General features: G+C 39.7%; 1 protein-coding gene across 34 annotated transcripts in view; it reads right to left on the reverse strand.

Moving 5' to 3' along the window:
- The window catches only part of NRXN3 (neurexin 3), a 1025535-nt gene that overhangs the window by 22090 nt on the left and 983982 nt on the right, over positions 1-19463 (reverse strand). For 29 of the 34 annotated variants that reach the window (XR_010071083.1, XM_063335033.1, XM_063335032.1 and 26 more), the window contains one exon: positions 15810-15885. Coding sequence is in view for 31 of the 34 variants with exons in the window: in XM_063335033.1 (XP_063191103.1) it covers positions 15810-15885 (76 nt within the window). In the remaining 3 variants the exon portion in view is untranslated. Of the gene's footprint in view, positions 1-15800; positions 15886-19463 lie in introns of all 34 variants that reach the window. The other 5 variants (XR_010071082.1, XR_010071084.1, XM_063335013.1 and 2 more) reach the window with 1 other exon arrangement.

A 19463-nucleotide genomic window follows, 5' to 3' on the forward strand; every position in this document is an offset into this window, starting at 1 on the left:
ATACTTTCTACTTTCATTAATTCCAGTGACAACTGAAGGCACTCAACATCTCATCAGGCTGCCAGTTTTTCCAGCCATGTGGTAATGTAATTAGCAATTGCGCATGCATGTGCATATATACAGGAATCTACACACAATTTTTTTAAATTTTTTTGACCATGAAAGTATTTCATTTGCATCCAAATTCCAAAGTGCTGTGGAGATCCAAGTGCTGACTGCTTCCTTTTCCAAAAGAAAAATCAACATCCCATTCATAAATGCTCCAGACAAAAGGTTTGGAAGAGAGCTATAAACAAGTGAGGAATGCCATGAATAAGTTCTGCTGTTGGTATTTTAAGCCTGTTATCAAATGTAGTCTCCCAAAAATTCCTTGTGCATACAATTTTTTTTCATGCATGCAAACAATTTCCTAATTCACCTTTTCTGATCTGATGTTCACTTCTGTCAAACTATCCCACATCTGAAACTTAAGAGCATGAATTGCTACTCATTTGCAGCAGTGTTACACTGATAATAAAGCTTATATGCATTATTGTTAACTTACATTAGCACTGAGAGGTAGACCACGTGCATCATTTCTTACAGTAGAATCACAGAGACCCGAAATGTGACATGCAGGCCATCTCCTGCGGACCAGTACTGGATATTACCAGTACTCTGTTTTCATACTTAAGATATTTGCTAGAACTATCTGAAACCTATCATCACATTAAGTAACTGAATAATACTTATGTTTTTATATATATCCTTACACACACATATATGTAATACATATAGATATGTTTATACACACACACATATGCATATATATAAATTCCCCTTAATTCCTATTCCCAGAACCTTTCCCAGTGCTCCAGTCAGAGACACAGAGCTCAAATTTCTTGCATTTTATAAAAGGAAACTGCATTTGTCATCCCTTAATCCTCTGTTGCAAAGAATCTCTTTCCTCCGCACCAGTTCCCTATGCTTATTAAGCTTTCCAACCATTTTCAGAGCCCAGGGTGTGTATAAGCAGAAGCTTCACTGTAATGGAGCAGAGAGATAACAGTGCCTCTCTACACAGCTTTGTCACTGCTACCCCTGAAATGATGTGTACAGTTCTATGCATTTCATTACCAGAAAAGAACAGCACAAGACAAAACAAAAGAGAAAACTGATAAAGAACTGTTGTTCAACAAGGAACAACGATCATTGCTCTAAGCTGATGTCTAAAATCTTTAACTTCACTGTAGATAGCTCAATCGTCTTGTTTTGCATTTGCTGAAATCTCCCTTGAATAAGAAAATTAATGTAATATGACACACCGCAGTAAAAGCTGTCATTGCCCTAACATGACTGGATCCCCAGAAAAATGACCTCCTGGAGTGTGTATCTGACAGAAGGTTTAAGAAATCTGTAGGATCAAAATGCAACCTTTGTTTAAAAGTGAAGGAGAGATTAACTGAGGTTTGAAAGTGAACGAAGAATTAAGACTCCAAGGTCTTATTTCAAGTCTTGCCATTCCGACAGTCCTTAAGGGCCTGGTCCACAACAGGATTAACTATCTCTTGTCAGCGTATAAATCTAAAATTTAGATTTTTGAAGCAAGTGCTCAGCTGCACTAATATCCACAAAGCTCCTTTCAGCCGCTGGAAAAATTATGGCAATATAGCTGTAAAAAGTTGTTGGAGCTATTGGACATTCACACATGCAGCCATCACCAGGATCCAACTGCTAAAATTAATTTTAAATAAGCATGTTGAATGTTTAGCTGGCATCAGAGATTAAATCCCAATAAAATACAAGAAACAATATTGTTTTTATAGGGATTTTAAGGCAAAAGCAGTAGGTATCAAGACCAATTGAGATTCCAAATATCATCATCAAGCTCGGCCTTCACAAAAAGTCTGTTTTTAAAAGTACTCCAAATGGCTGTTACCTCATTTGGTGCTCAGACTCCTAATTAATTATCTTTAATGGAAGCTAAGCAAATTTGGTATGGAAAAAGAAACAAAGCTGCTCAAGTTCCTCAGGATACTTTAAACATTTCTGCATGAATATAGTGTTCTTACACGAGGAGCGCCAAGCCTGGCAGCTCTTAAGAGTTTCTTAAACTATCTGAATTGGCAGCTCATGTTTGGAAACTTGCCACCTATGAGACAGGCCAACAGAAAACTTGCAGCTTGTCATCAGGAAGGAAAGGTCATCTGGGAGGCAAAGGAAAAAAAAAATCACCCTAAGAATAACAAATCTACCAGTTCAATAGTAAACGAGGTATAGATGACTGAGATTAATTTTTCCTATGCTATCGGTTGTTTGCAGTTGCTGTAGAAGCACTACTGGAACGCTCACTCTTCAGCAGAGAATTGTGTAAATATCTTTTCAGAGGAAGTAAGATAGGGAACAAACTACCACAACCCAGGTTTCCTCACTCTTCCCATACAGAGGAAGAATTACTACTAACAGAGCAAGCTAGACACCCAAATGACTGCTTTCATCTTTAAACAATCCTGTTATTAGAATAGAGGTGCTCCAGGCACAACATTTGCAGTTTGTTTTACCAGCTGTTTCTAAAAATACTGCCTTTTTTCCCTCTCTCTCCAAAATCATTTTTGTTTGCTTTTCCTTTCTGAGGGAAACGTGACAGATATGGAAAACAGCATATGCGGGAAGATCGCACAGCTTCAGGGATGGACCTTTACCATTGCTATTCAAAATCTAATGAAAAGCTACGAATGAAACAACTGAAGATGCTGCGATATATTGACCCAACTCCTTTGATAAATGTAATCAAAGGTTTTATTTTTCTAAAACAATTGGTACAGAGCTAGTGACAGATGTTTCCCATGGAGAAAAGCATGGTTCAATGTTCTGAAGAAGCTAATGGTGGAGAAAGGAAGTTGAAAAACTGAAAAGGAGTAGTAAAAAGCTCCAAAGTTAGTTAAAGGTGAAGGTTACTAGTCATATTTTCAGAAATGAAAAAAAGAGACAAGTGCAGTGAAATCCCCACGTGATACTCATGATTAAAAAACTTAAGTTTAGTTTGCTTCATAATTAGATACTTTGCTAGAATAGGAACTTTTATTTATTTTTTTTAAAAAACCCCATCAATTTCAAAATGAAAAGACATTTTAAGAAAATAGTTGAAATTTGTATTTTATGAGTCATAAAACATTTTCTTCTTTTGGATTTGACACAGTCAGTTCAGAGGAAACTAGATGGAGTCCCCACAGTACTTTGCCAACACCAAATCTTCACTTTTCATCAAAAAAGAAATAGGGCACGAACATATTTAACTACCTTCCAGTCTCTGTATTCTCTTGGAGTTTATGTGCCATGTTTAAGCGTGTGAAGTAAAGGGTTTGAGGCAAACCCGAAAATCTCTCAGTTATCTTTTCAGAAAATAAAGCTCAAAAGTCATTCATCACTTCATGCTCAGAAGTCGCTCACTCTACTGCTGTGCAGGGCATGTCGCAGCATTTCTTCCACGGGAAGGCTAACCATCAACCACTGGAATAAGGGCGGGTCTGGTAGTATGTTCAGTCTACTGTACAAAAGAGTACTTTTTTTTGGGTTCCAGATACATACATACTCCCGCTACACTGCCATGTCCCTTGACCTTCTCTCCAGCTGTCAAACCCTCCTTAATCCTTCCCACAGCTCTCAGAGTCCCTAATTCCCTGGCAGAGGGAAGTGATTCAGAACCTCGTCAAAGGCGCCTCCCTGCTGCGAGTTCGGATGCGTGCTGGAGGTCCTCTATCTCAGACTATGCCCAGATCTCAAACCCCAGGATCACACTTGCCTGCACTCACAAAACATCTCCCCCGAAATGCTGGGATGTACTAGCTGCTCTCAGAGCTATCCAAAAGCTGAAGACTTGAATTAACAGAACTTAACAGGAGTATGACAAAGTGGAGAAGACAAGATTCAATCTATTTGTTCCACATTTGCTTGTACAGCTCCTCAGCAAGTTTATTCTACTCCTCTATTTCAGTTCCCCAAAATGCTCCTTTTAGCAAGAACATAAACATAGCATTAACAGATGTATAAATATACACACATATACACAGAGAGAGAGTGCGTGTGTGCACATTCTTTGCAACACATTAATGATCCATGTTTCAACAGTAAAAGAATTAGCATACAGGAGAACCACAGGTTCTAGGGAAAATACAGATCTCCAGGCACTCCACAGTAGACTTGTTGCTTCACACAGAGATGTCAGAAGAAGAAATTAAAATTATATTTTGATACACTAGAAAATACCCTGACCTAATGACAGGGCTATTTTTGCTCTTTTCATCTGTCAAATATAAAATCTACGAAGCCCCCAAGATTGCAACAGTGAAAATCAGTAGTTGCTAAAAGTAGTATCTCAAATCAGTCATACTGGTTTCAGTACCAGGAAAAAAAAAAAAAAAAAGAATTATTCACATCCATTAAAAAAAATAAAATTAAGCTCAAAATTGCTTTGCACTTCTGCTGTCCTGCAAAGACAGAGCATTTTTTCCCCTTTTTGATGCTTCTGACATTTAGACATTTACTGTTCTGATACTGAGACGGCGTGAAACCAATGAAGGGAGGAAAGTGTTGGAATTTTCTTGTTGCTCTAAAAGAAGCTAATTTTGAGATTTTGTATGTTTGTCTGTAAAACAGTTGTAGTTCCTCTTGAATGCCAAAAGAGGACCCGATGATAACACCACCCCATGGGACCAAACAACTCCAGATTTTGAGACTCAGCAGAAGTAGAAAACTGAGTCCTTGAGTGTGTCTCTTTTGTAAGGTTTTAACAATGTATTTATTAGCACGATGAAAATGCAGAATCATATAATCATAGAATACCAGGTTGGAAGGGACCTCAAGGATCATCTGGTCCAACCTTTCTTGGCAAAAGCACCGCCTAGACAAGATGGCCCAGCACCCTGTCCAGCTGAATCTTAAAAGTGTTCAATGTTGGGGAATCCACCACTTCTCTGGGGAGATTACTTCAATGGCTCATTATTCTCATTGTGAAAAATTTTCCCTTGTGTTCAATCGGAATCTTCCCAGGAGTAACTTGTATCCATTACCCCTCATCTTTTCCCGGTGAGTCCTTGTAAAAAGGGAGTCTACAGCTGTTGTTGAACTAATGGATATCTCAGACTTCAAATCACGTGAGTCTAATTATGTTTTTTTGCTTCTATCCCTAGTTTCAAAACTGGTATGATCTTTGTCTCCTGCTCTTCACACAGCATTTAAGGCAAGTGTTAACACTGCATATTGCTCAGGAACTGGGATTCACAGCTGCTTACAGGTGGGATAAAGCACTGGTTTCTAGCTCTTGTGATTAATAAATTGGAACTGAAATAGAGAGGCAGAATGAAGGCAAGGTAATACCCCCTTTAACATAATTATAAGTTTTGGTATCTCATGATCTACCTAGGTTGAAAATTGAAGTAGAATAGGTTTTCCTGCTCTACTGAGGTAACATTCCAGGTATGTGAACATCATGTCAACATCAGTACCTTTGGGCTTCTAACACACAAGGCACCTTCAGGTCCAGGCATGATGACCAAAAGAAATACATAATAAAACCCTTTAGAAGCAAAAGTGTGTCTGTCCCTAGGATCTGTAAATGCTCAACATGTTTTCTCTCTAACAGATACTATATATCTTTCAGAAATCAGATAGTTTCCTCTTGTTTAAAGCTAACTAATCAGTTGCTATAGACATTTAAGGGTCTGATATACATGCATTTGCTTTTGATGCAAAATCTGTTCCTGAGTCATGTGCTAGCTCTTCTCTTCCACCAAATGTGTCATTGGCTATTTTTTTCTTTCTTTCCCATATATTTTGTGAAGCTGAAAATCAAAGCTAACAGGGACAAAAAGCAAGTCCCAGCAGGTTGAAAATATCCTATCTTAGTATTTTAGACATGTGTCAGCTTGATAACATAGGCACAGCACTAGAGGGATTGCCAGAATGTGACAGTGCACATGGCTATGAGTTTAGAGAACATGCTTTAAAAAAAGACTGGAAGGCAGCAAGGGCAAGGTAGCCAGACTGTGGATCTTATCCTGATCTCCTCCTGATCTTAACTGCAAAAGCAGGGAAATGTACACCAGGTAAGTCAGGCTGGAGAAACTGTGAAGTTTTTGAAGCAAAATTCTGATCAGGATGCAAGTTCAAGTGATGGAAGTGCTGATATAAAAGATCTGTATATTGTAGTCCACTCATGACATCAATTTATGTAGCCTGAGCACGATTCATTCCATTGCATGTGTTAACTCTAGAGGAAAAAGTGATATTTAATGAAAATGATGCCACACCAATGTTCCCTGATTTGAAAACATTTGGCTTTTGTGTCCTTTACTTGCTTCTCTCTGCATTAACAGATTAGGAGTTGTACCTACTTCATAAAAATACACAATAATGTTACTTGCCACAGCAAGCGAAGATAGCACTTAGTACTAAAACCTCAACAATGACAGTTTACTTGTACATTTTTGGTAGTTAGCAGTACAGTACCATTTTGGTGCAGTGCATAGCAATTTGCACCTGAATATCAAAGTCCATTAAAATACTAATTAAATCTTCTTTCCCATCATCTCCACCTCATTTATCTATGAAGTATTTCATTTACCCTGCCTTACAGGTAGGCAAGTGAGCAATATAGATGCACGGTCACAGAAGGAATCAACAGCACAGCTGGGAGCAGCACATCGGAGTTCAGGCATTTTTACCCTTGGCTTTAACAACTCAACCCTCAGCTCTCTCCCTTGCTCAGTGACAAATGTCACACGAGCTGAAGCCAGCAGCCTGCCCTGAGACAGAAAACAAAAGTATGAACTAACTATTTCAAGTGCCAGAAATCCATATTTACCCCTAGTGGGATAAAACAGCGCACAAAGGGACCTTCCACTGCATCTCCTGCACTTGAGTGAGCCTCTCGCTCTTGCTCCCTGCAGCAGAGGGCTAGTTGCAGGCATCACAGAGGCTACATAAGGCGAAGAAGAGCAACCATTCAGCAGGACACAGCAGCTTTGCCACAGCCTGGAGGTTACTGTCCTGATGCCTGGACACTTGATTTACTCATCACAATATTCCAATATGAAGGTTACCCTGAACTTCATGATGCAGGGGACTAAAACTCCGATTGTTCTGCTCCAATAACCTGCCACTTGAGCTAAAAAAAAAATGTTTCTTTTGCTGTAAGCCTCGTAACAGGACAGTTCTGGTCTATCTGACAGAGGGCAGTATTACACAAAACCATGAGCTTCTTGATTGTAATATAATTTTATAAGCAGTTGCTTAAATAAAGCCAAGAGAAAGCTTTAGACTTGGTAGGAATTAATAGTTGTGAAAACAACACAGAGATACAAAATCCAAAACCAAGCAAGCTTTAAATATTGATTCCTTTTTGCTATAATTAATAGCATGCAGTAATGTTTCTCAGATCATATATGAATTACGGAAACTGAACTGAGCATAAGATCATTGGTTCTTATTGGTGAAAGAAAAGCTATCTTCTTTTTACCCCTCTGCAAGCACAGGAAACATATCTTGTGTAACTTAAATGAAATAATTCCATGTTGGAGATATGAACATATCCCATCACTTCCCTCTTCTGGTAACTCCTAGCTTAAACAGGCAAGCTGTATATCATTCTCTTGTGAGAAAAGTTCATAGATTTCATCATCTCATCTTCCCGGCAGAATTCCTGCAAAACGACTGGCATTTTAGCTAGGCTAAAGGTATGTATGAGCCTGCATTTTGTGATGTCCTGAACCTTATCTGCAAGGAAACTGGCCGCCTCTTCCTCCACTAACTTGAGCTGATCCACCGATGCCAGCTGATGCATTCTAATGCACTTTGGCCTTCTGTGCCACTAACACGGCTAGTTCATTCAGTGGGAACAAAATTAAGGATATTGGGGATCCACCACTGTACAAGCCAAAGGATGATTTTTTTCTAAATAGTGTTTCAAGTCTAAGCAGACACCTGAAAACTCAGCCTGTTTTCTTCAGCCTTACGCATTATTGCATATTTATGGTGTATACAGCAGAAGACACTCCAGATGCATTTCTAGAACTGTGTTCAAGTTATACAAGTAAACATCAGCAAAATAGTGTTCAAGTTATACAAGTAAACATCAGCAAAATAGTTTTTACCAGTATCAGTAAAGAGGCAGCCATCACACAGTGACAAAGAGAAGACTGACCCCACAGACTGGCAACACACTACTCTTAGAAATCTCAAGAACGTCCTACATTTTTGTCTTCTAACTGCAAAGGAACTATGAACTGTGGATTTCGGAAATACTGTCACATAGATGTCATTTCAGTTGCATGTGCAGAGTGATGTTCCCCTCCCAGGACTGCCATTTATAAAAAGGCCTAGGTACTTTGCAGATAACATACAGCCTGCACCCTGCGTAGCGTTTCCTGGTGCCTATAGCAGAGATACCAGGATTCCTTACTCTACGATGTCAGCATGCACATACAAATCCCCCAAAAAGCTGTATAAGAAGTCGCTTTAGCATTATGCCAGTAAACCATTTCTAGGAGTGAAACGATAACAGGGTTTGAAAACTTTCCAGCTGCAAACTTTGTCTTTCTTAAAAAGCTGTGTGGACGTCTTGCGACTTCCAGCCTGAAGCCTCGGGGTGAGACTCCGATCATCATTCAAAGCTTGGTGCCCCTTTGTGGACTCCCCTCGGGCAGGGGGGGAGGGAAGGAGGGGAAGGGGAGGGGGAGAGGGACGACAGAGCGGTGGGGAGCTGAACACCAGCTTACGAACAGAGAACAGAATCACATAACAACACTGGACCAATGGACTCCAAGACACACTGACAAGACAGATGGACACAGACAAGACATAAGATCGCTACCGAGAAATAAAAAAAGAGCAAAAAAAAACAACCCATAAAAGAAAATAGATATATAACACTGAGGCTGCAAGAAGCAGCCGACGGTACTGGCATAAGTCTCCAAAAAGAAGAAATTATAATACAACTAAAAATTCAAATTGAAACGACATCCCCCCAAATCATACACTACGGACTTGCTCGGTTAGCCTGAATGCGTAGCTCTGATGAAACACAAGATGGCGTCATCACAGCCCATGCACCGGTTAATGAAGGCCATGGTTAGTTAAATCAGCTAAACTACAGCATGCCATAAAAATGATCTTGCACTGACCCAGAAATAAAAGATACGACAGATACTCTGCATTGCAATAAAATTCTTTTTATGCCATCTGCGGTTTGTCGGGCTTTCTCTGCGGGAAGAATTTTGCCTGGGAGAACACAGGGGTAAAGGGGAATCTTTTTTTCCTTCTGGGTGTTTTTTCTCTGAACTCAATTAAAAAAAAAAGGGAAAAGGGAAAAGACAGGATAGAGACTTTGCAGAAGTTTAAAAAAAGGTAGGGAGAAGAGAAAATAAAAAGAAAGGAAGGGTAAGAATCTTCATTCTTTTGCACACAACTTTCTTGGGATGTCTGAAAATGTGGATTTCTTAAGGATGGCAAGAAAAGATTTTGTTGCCTTTATTGGTTTGCAGATCTATATCTCTTTCTTGAGATGATTAAACCATTATTTTGTTGGAAGAACTCCAAAAATATAAATTGAAAAGTACAGCAATGATTTTAAAAATTAAAAAATAGCGGTATGGCACCATTACGAGCCAAAAAAAAAAAGGAAAGAAATATAAAAGAAACTAAAATGTCAATCACCAAAAATTCATGCGGCACAAGATGAGGTGAAACGACAGAAAATGTTCTTCAAATATATACAATGTATATATCTATCTATATATACGCGGAGTATATGTGTATATATCGATGGATATACCTGTATAATTTTTTTATTCTCCCTGCCCCACCCTACCCCAAGGCTAATTGGTAGATGAAACTATTGATTAAAAGTAAACAAATAAATAAAAGAAAGGAAGAAAGAAAAAACTCTAACAAAAAAGAAATTAACGTGCATTGTTCACCAAGAAATAACAATATCATGCATCTGTCCACGCCAGCGGATGCCAGGGTTAGATGAAGGCATGAATTTCTGTGTAAACATGTGATTGGATGATAGGGGCTACTGCTGATATTGGTCATTTATTACTTTAGTATATGCACATATAGATATAGATATATATGCACACTCTATATGGTGCATATATAGATAAAATATCCTCATGGGTGGGGCCTTTGGAGCTTACATAGGAAAAAAGAATAATATGTTGAAAACCAAACCCAGTATAAATTTCTAGTATAAAAAAGAAAACAAAAAATTCCTGTAAGTCATTTGCATGACTGATTAGTAAAACTTGTTCATTTGGTTTTGCTTTGGCTGTAAAACCGTAGCTAGGAAATTCCATCAAACAAGTGATGCTATTATGGCCTGAGAAGTGCCGCGGAGGAATCCTCCTCCTTCAGGTCTGTATGGTATTCAGACCATGGGAAGCCTACTTCCCTGTGTACTCTGAGGCACGCACTCAACTTTAAAGGCCGTTTCTTGTTCACGGCATGAGAAACAGAGCATAACTCCTTCTGCTTGACAGAGGAAGAGGCTGGGGGTAACTGAGCACTGGATTTATAGGGAGGTGTTTCTCCGAGGAGAGCAACGAAAATTCCCTGGATGCTTCAAGAAGGCTGATGCAGTTTACAGAGGACGAGAGCCAAATCATCACATCTCTTGGTTTGTCAGGATTTCACAGCTCAGTTGAGCTTGATACACCAAACTTTGTATCAAAATTTTCAGTTGGTTAAATATAACAGATATAACAGAATCAATCATTTGCCAGTAGAGCTGCAACTGAAGTTGCTCAGTCTTTGCCATTTTTGTAGGGAGGTCTGCTTAAACCTCTTAGGAGACGTTGTTTGGTACTCCCCCCTTTCTATGTGCATCATTTTACATAGGTCTCCCACATCCAGACAAAACCCTCAAATGCTGCAATTTGTTTCTTCAGTCAAGGTTTCTTCACTTCCAGCATACTGCTTTTTATACTGTGCTGGCTGCTCTTAGACACTTGGAAGAGAGATTCAGCTTGTTTTCTGCAAATAAACCTCTACCCAGTTCTACAGCTTACATGGATGGAAGCTTGACTGTCCTAGCCCACTAACCAGGAGCCTGAAGTGGATGGGTATAGGCCAGTAAATTATAAATACAGACACCGTACCTGTAGGATATGCCCCCTGCGTATAGGTATATGCTACAAAATGCTGTGTAATTTCCAGTACAAAGAACTATAGATTTTGGCATCTCTACTGCTGTGCCCAGTCCCTAATGGGAAAAGGCTACCACTCTGATTAGACAACGTCAACCTTATGATATATGAAGCCTTTTGGGAAACAGAGAATAAATTTGTCTGGAAAAAAAAATCACCTAGGAAATTGTTGGGCAGATAGGAAAGGAAAGCTGGCAACTGCACCAGGGAAGAATCACAGGCTATTGTCAAGCCAGGGAGCTAGGATTAAGCTCTACAGACCATTTCAAGAGGTTGCATTATGGGCTTCAGGCTAACTGGAGAGTGTTTGGGTCTTACCGTTTTGACTCATGCAATGAACAGTTTGGTTTGTGATCCCAACCAGCTGCCGAGCCACCAGCACCCATCCCGCCTGGTGCTGGAGCACTGAGCTGATGGACAAGCTTAATGGGAACAAGGGCAATGGCATGAGGAGACAGCAGCAGCTGCTGTCAGGAAAAGCATAGCTATAATCCTCACGGCTTTGAAGCATCAGTAAATTCATATTGTAGGGGTGCTCCTCATTTGACTGGAGATAAATGCTTTCTTTCTTTATAATGGCACAGTGCTTCCTAGTTAGGAGTAAAGTTATTTCCTTTACAAGTCTTTCATGCTCTGGGAGCGGCTGAGTGACCAAAACACCACCACCGAGCTGTGTTCAAAAATGCAGACTCAGGATCCTGGCTTCACTCTGAGGAACTTGAATATTTGAGCCTCAGATCTCCCTGACATAGGCCAGAAGAGAGTCCTGTTCTCATACCAGAGAAAAGCATCATGTTTCTGGCGCAGAAACCAGGTTTTTGCACATGTACTGGGACTAGCAATATTTCCATAGAAATAAGAGAGGGGCTGCTCTTGATTATAAGTAAATGTTTCTTCAGGGCAGATGAATGGTTTTATGCCCTCTGTATTATTTCAGTAAGCCATTCTGGGAGATCTAGAGATCTAAGGGTATCTTGTCTGCAATAAGATGAATCGCAAGCATTTTTTCTCTCTGAAACTGCAATGCTGTATTTTTCGCTGTGTAAAATACAGATGGGCTTTGGATTCACAGTTGTCATTGCCACCACTTATTAAAATAGTTCCTTCTGCATACATATGTGTCTACGGAGGATGCTTGCACGCTACCTCAGTCATGACAGGTCCTGTGACAGCTCCTGGTCTCTACAAAAGGGGATCTACAAAAATCCTAACAGAAATCACTTTTGGAAGCGGGATACAGAGGAGTAGCCAGCCTGTTACAGTAAGTGTCTCAAGCAAGCCAGGAAAATCCTGCGAGGAGCGGAGTGAGGCATCTTCTTTTAGAGAGATGCAAGTATCCAGATGCAGATAATATGCTTACTGAGCTACAGGTCTTGGATTCAACAGACAAGTTAAGTGGCAATAAGACCTGACAAATGGTTCTCAAGATATTTAGCCTCAAAGAGGACATGATTTTCTGTCTTTTGAACTACCTTTGAGTACACCAAAACCAAAGTCTTCAAAAGGACTCTGTAGGGTACTGCCTCTGATCCAGGCGAGACCAAGTCCAAAGTAATATATTTAGATCTTGGGATTTGATTGAGACCCATATGAAATCTGAAAGCTTTTGATTTGCAGGGCAATATTCTCCACTGCCCTTGTCTTGATTATTGCACAGCAGGTTCATAGTGATGTATATCATATCTCACAGCTGCAGCAGTGAGTTCAGTAACCTTTGCATTACTGGACCATGGCACTGTGGGTGATGGAAAGCCACGTTCTGGCATTTGGCAGAAACTCAAGAGCTTTAAAAGCTACACATTATCAGAGCAACAAAAAGGGGCCTATGCTGGGTTAGGTCATTTAATTTTCAATTTGCTGCAAAAGCGATCAGGCAAACCAGAAGGCAGCATAAAATACACTGACCTGTCAGCAGAACAGGATGAAGCAACTTCAAATGGGCCCAATTAAAAAAAATAAAATAATAAAAATCCAAGCCCACACACACGAAAATACAAGCAAGATAATCTGGCCCTTTTCTTTCCACGATGTGTACATTTAGTACCAGATCTTGGCATATGGCCAGAATCCTGACTTGGCTGGTGGAGGGTAAAGGCAAACATATCTGCTCAGCCAAGCCAGCACCACTGGATTTTGATAAATCGGCTCAGATTGCTTTAGGGCTCCAGAGCAGAATGGGATGCGTGAGTGTTTCGTTACTGGCTGTACTGCAGACACCGTTCTACCTTCCCCGGATGCACTGGGAATGGAGACCATAAGATAGACAAAGAAACCTAAATGAGGAGCAACATAAAACTGTTGCTTTCCCTTCTTACAATGGGATGAGCTGAGTTTATGCTTTTGGAGGCAAAAAGGATCTGCTTATCCCTCCTCCTTCTGGTGAGTTTGAACACCAGTGCCTCAGACTGGGAAACTTCAAAATCTGTAAGTGTAAATTTCATCAGCAACAACTATCTTGGAGACTTATTTTACATATAATCAGGCAAATTTTTATTCTCAATGTCACCATAATTCCCAAGAAAAGATTCAGATTTCAGTGGCTCATGCAGATGACCATCCTATGCAGGAGGAGTAGGGTGTGACAAAAATACTGGGTGAAATTTTCAAGAATGTCTAATAGTTTAGGAGAGTACCTTCAGCAGATTTTCAGCGAATCATATTATTTTATACGGCAGATATTCAAATGTCTGTAGGCATTTACAGCTGCCAACTGTAATGCTTAGCAGGATTTTCAAAAGCAAGTCATTTTTACAAATCTGGTTTGTATCTGTTTATAGCATTAGGTTTCTAACTGTGTCAGGACAGAGGTATTTTTAGTCTGGAAATGTTGCTCTAAAGAACTCTGAAATTTCATGCTAGCTAACCTGGTTTACCAAATTTCTCCTCAAACTTTGATTTTTCCACTGGCAGCACAAGCTGAAAACATTGCTATTAGCATTTATAGCCATTGAAGTAATCATGATTTCTATGTTGAAATACAAACGACAATAACATACAAGAGGAGGAGTCAGATAAAAATCTCGTTTCCTCCTTTAAATGAAATACTTGGCAATCAGAATAAAAAAAAATGAAGTCTTGAAATGTTAGTGAAGCTATAATGAAATTATTCCTATCCATTCAGTTGCAGCACATTAGTCCTTTTAAAATGGTCGTATAAAACTCACACCTCACTTTCACAATAATCACTGTGCTAGCATTTCATTGCTACCTTTATTTAAAATCCCAGTACCCACACTGTTTATGCTTCACAATCTAGTACTATTTGGACTACTTTTCTGCCAGATGGGGAGCTGAAAAACTCGTAAAGATCTGCCAAAAAAAAAAAAAGAAACGGGAGTGGGCTGAGCTATCTGTTAGCATCAGTCGTTGTGTCACTGCCTTCCCTGCCATCGTGGGGAAGTCAAGAGTATGAGTGGAAGTTCCCAGCTACAAGGCAATGCCAATCTCCGGTTACTGCAGGACCAAGTTCTACCAAAAAATGCAGGCACAGCATGACAAATTGAAAAGAAATATGAAAGCACTAGCCTTGGGTGAACTTTAATGTTATTATTGTATTAATCAAATGGTTTCAGAAAACTAGAAACAGAACATTTATAAAGTTTTCTGGGGATTTTTTTAACGGAAAAAAAAATCAGCCCAAACAAAACAAAGCAAAACCAAACTAAACCAAACAAAAAAACCCCTAAACTATTTATATGTTTCTCTTTTAAAGACAAAAGTTTCTAACCAAACTCTCTCTTTTTCTTTTAAATGTACACAGAAATTCGATGATGTCTGTTCTCTATTATAGAAATGCTTAACTCATGGCAAGCCTCAAAAAAGAAGACTTGAAAAAGCCTGTAAGAAATAAAATAGACTGCAGTTGCCTGCTGGATATCACATCATATATCTCACCAGAAAGAAAAGCCATCAATTTATCAAAATGTATCTGAAAGGGAGAAGTTGAGTCAGTTCCACATGGCCAGTCCTTCTGACTCTTTATTGGATACATTTTGAAGCATCACTGCAGATAACAGGGCAAGAATTACTACTAATTTTGTTATGTCAGAACTATGGTTTGGTGCTCCCCAATTTATTTGGGCTCACAGGAAACAAAATTAGTATAAATACGTTACCATGTTAACTGTATTCAAAATCCCATGGACAAACACATCCTTCCACAGTCCATCTTCAGAGCAATTAACAATCATTTTTTTCTCTTCTGTTTTTCAAACATTTACCCTCCCCACTGTATAAATATTTATTATTTGTCACATGCCACATTGATACTTTTGCTTTCCCACTGTATCAGTGAGGTAACTGCTACAAACATGTAAACCATTAATTAGCTGGGACCACTTTCAGGAAGTTTGTCTTTCCATGCAAACAACTTTATATTAACCAAATAACGACTACATATCTCTATTTTGCTGTTGCCAAGTCCATGGGATCTGATGCTTGGCTGTATAATTTTTATTTTATATACAGTGTATATATACATAAGTGTATATATATACACACATATACACACATACATATACATATATAATTATATATGTATACATTCACACACATATAAATATATGTATGCATTGTTTTTTGCAAATGAAATCAGAAAGCAAGCAAAACAAGACTGACCTGACTTACCTGTACTGGGCTCACAGTCAATGAAATCTTCATCATCACTGGAACATTCAGCTGATGAAACGATGTCATCTGTTGTCTGGCGTGTGAAGGAAAGAAATGAGGGAAAAAGAAGAGAGGAAAAAAAAAATAAGATACTTGCAAGTTGAGAGGCTCTTACAGAGGCAGCTAAGTAAGTATCCTGGAAAAAAAAATATGTTTCAGAATTGTAACCTTTAAAATATTTAAATTGTACCAAGCATTCCAGATATGTCTGTGTGAATGTGCCCTCCATAGAGCCGGATTCTCTCGTCAGAGGAATAGTGCTGACCCTGTGCTGTTGAACGGTTGAGGTGTGCAGAGGTGGCTGTTTAGGTTAGCAGACGGATCACGCCGTACGCAGTAAGTACAGCGGGCTATGACACCTGCCTGGCTGGTAAACTGTCCTCCAACAGCCGAAGGAGATGTGTCCGGTTGGAACACGCTGGCCTCCTCGATAAATACCAACACCAAATAGGCCCAGCCAGAAGGCACCTACTGAGAGACTGAACATGTGAGGCATGCTCAGGCTGGACATGCTTTCCGTAAAGAAAAACGTACAGGATAGATAATACGCATCACCCAGGCAGCTAACAGGACTCTCTGCTGCGTTGCTAGATGCATCATTCCGAGGCAGAGGTAAATCCTGCTCTGTTAATGCACCTCTAGGGCTGGGAATTCTTTGTATTTACCCAGATCTGTGCAACGGATTCGTTGAGCTATGAAGAACTGCTGCATGTGTCAGGTAAGGCCAAGGTGCAACATCAGCCACTTGCTGGCCAAATGAACAAGGGCATTGCTATGCCGGGGCTGACCAGCTGGAAAGTCCAGTTCTGAAAGGCTTAAACCAAACTGTGATTGTTCATGTCCCTTACAGGTTTCAGCACATTCCTCTGCATTTCCAGCTGGTGATTTTTTCTTTCCTTTTTTTTTTTTTTCCTTCTTTTTTTTTTTTTCTGCTGGTCTAATTAATGAGCAGCATGTACTGCAGCATGTTAAAAAGAAGTGTACTGGCGTCTCCTCCCAGCAGCATCTCCTGCCTGTAATTGCTGCAATTAGTTGAATTAGTAATGCAGACCATTAGGGAGAGTCTGTGTCAGCCTCTGGACACAGGTTGTAACGTTCCTGCACACAGTACAAAATTACCCCAGCTCAGCAGCAACAGCTCAAACCATGGCTTCTGCTGAAATCGTCTCCCTTAACAACTTCTCCTCACAGAGAGCTGCCTATTCTGCTGAGCAGCAGGATCAGTGCGATGACTCCTGAAACAAAACAACTAAAATATTCTTCACGAGGCAGGAAGCATTCCTGAAATCTCAGCTCCTCAGGAGTAGGGTGGCTGTACTTCAGTATGCTGTACTTTAGTACTCCAGGTGAATATTCCTGGGAAACTCACATCATGACAAGCCTTCCAAATCCTTATTCCTGAAAAAGACTCTCCAGCTTTAAATGCGGCCTCCTTTACATTACTATGGCTGCTATGGCTGTCTCCAACATGCTGCATGTTCCCTCTTTGCATAAGTATTCTGATGTCTCATCCTTTTCTTTAGCCTTCCATGGTCCTAACACTACCAAGTCCCTCTGTCTGCTGCCCAAAGTTCCCTGCGCTCCTCCTCTCTGTATCTGAGCTAAGAAAAAAAAAACAACCTGAGCTTTCAGTCAGAAAGATAAGATTGAACCTGATGTTCCTTCCCTCTTGATTTCAGTGGCTTGGAGTGAGCCAAGAAAGAAAAATAGGATCGGTCAGCTGTAAATAAAAATTATAAAAACAGAGTATCTGTAAAAAAACAGCCGTGAAGTAAGGGAATCCCTATCCTACATGTTACTTAAGTCTTACCTGGCATTGCTATTTGGCAACGTTTTGTAGGATGCAATCTTGCAGTACTCTCATGCTTACATACTTTCATTAAATACTTTCATAATCTTGCCTCAATGTGGAGAAAAGACTAAAAGGAACTGAAAGTAACATGTACAAAGCAATTTCCTGCCTTACAGGCTAATGTCATTTTTTTAACATCTTCTTTCAGTCATAGAAAATGGAAGAACACTGTTGAAATCCTGGTGTCTTCTCTCATAAAACAAGATGGCCTTAAAAGTTCAGCTCTTCAGTGAGAGGTCAAGAAAGGAGGAATGCACAAAACACAAAGTTACTTTCTATAATTCTTCTGGTTCTGTCATATACATTTTATAAAGCTTTACTTATCCCAAAGGACACCAAATCACTTTATTAACTTCTACAAACAGCGATCATATGCTCCAACAGTGAAATGCAGCTGCCCCTGAGTAGAAAGGTACTAGTTCTTAATTGCACCGCTGTAAAGTAATTTAGCACAATAAGTCAACAAAACTATACTTTTTTTTTTTTAAGCAGGTGACGTAGCTAGTGGAACTGGAGACTTACATTACAGTTCTCTAAAGCACTTATAAAAGAGTGTTAAGGATAAGTACTGTGAATAAAGAATAAATTATCCACCACTACTAGAAGACCTTGCTCAGACAGTGCTAAGACCTGGGCAATTGTTTTTGATTCCCAGGTTGAATTTAGAGTGTGTGGATTTTGCTCTTAGATCTGCTAGGGGAAACTGCATTTTTAGAAGAGTCTAGTGTCTGAATTTGTGAAAATATTTACTTTATAGCCAGCTGTGGTACATGGGTTTCAACGTCTCAGTGTTTTTGAGCTACCTAGGTGCGGGGATGAGGAGTAGAGAGACCTGAGCACTTGACCCCAGCTGGCGAACAGATTATTTCATACCATGAACGTCATTTTCAATATAAATTAGAAAGTTTGCTGAGGATTTTCCTCTCTCCCTTGATGGCTGCCATCCTGAGAACTTCTTGCCCCGGTGCCAGACCCCTGAGCCCCTCCCTTCCCACTGAAGTCGTAGCGCTCGCAGTGTCCGACATTTGCTGTCCATTGCTGGGAGTGCACAGCTTCCTACCAATGGAACTGGCTAAGTATAATAATTGTATATTTTATATTGGTATCAGGATCAATATTGGTTCTCTAGTGTTATTAATGTTAATTACTTAGTGTTATTCTATTAAATCTGTTTATACTTCAACCCATGGGTTTCCTTGTTTTTTCCCCAATTCCCCTTCCCAGGTCAGAGGGCATCATCAGGTGATAGAATAATTGTCTAAATGACAATAAATTGTTGTGGGTTCCTCAAACCATAACAGATGTGTAATACTCATCAACCCTGCCAACTCCGACCTGTATCTGCACTGTTTCATGTCTGGTCCCACACTCGATTCTATCAATTAATCTCTGTCCTTTTCTCCTGATCTCTGCTGCATGCTATTTCCCCTGGTATTCCAGTTTTTCTTGCTCTGTGATTGCTGTTTGTCCCATGCTGCCGATTTTGTATGTATAAAAATGAGGGTTAAAAAGAGAAAAACCTCCAGAAGTGGTATTAGACTTCAGTCAAGGTCATTAATGAGATCTCTAGAAACCACAGAAAAGATAAGTACACTAATCTGTCTTGCCATTTCCTATCTTGTATTTTTAATCTCAGTAGTTTCCATCACAATTCATCACTAACTGATTTTCTAGTTCCATCACATATTGGTTTTCCATGCACCTTCCGCTCAGATACCAACATTTGAATCATCCCAAAGGAATAAAGCTATTTAACTGAG

The sequence above is a fragment of the Chroicocephalus ridibundus genome, chromosome 4 (assembly GCF_963924245.1).
Source record: "Chroicocephalus ridibundus chromosome 4, bChrRid1.1, whole genome shotgun sequence".
NCBI lineage: Eukaryota > Metazoa > Chordata > Aves > Charadriiformes > Laridae > Chroicocephalus > Chroicocephalus ridibundus.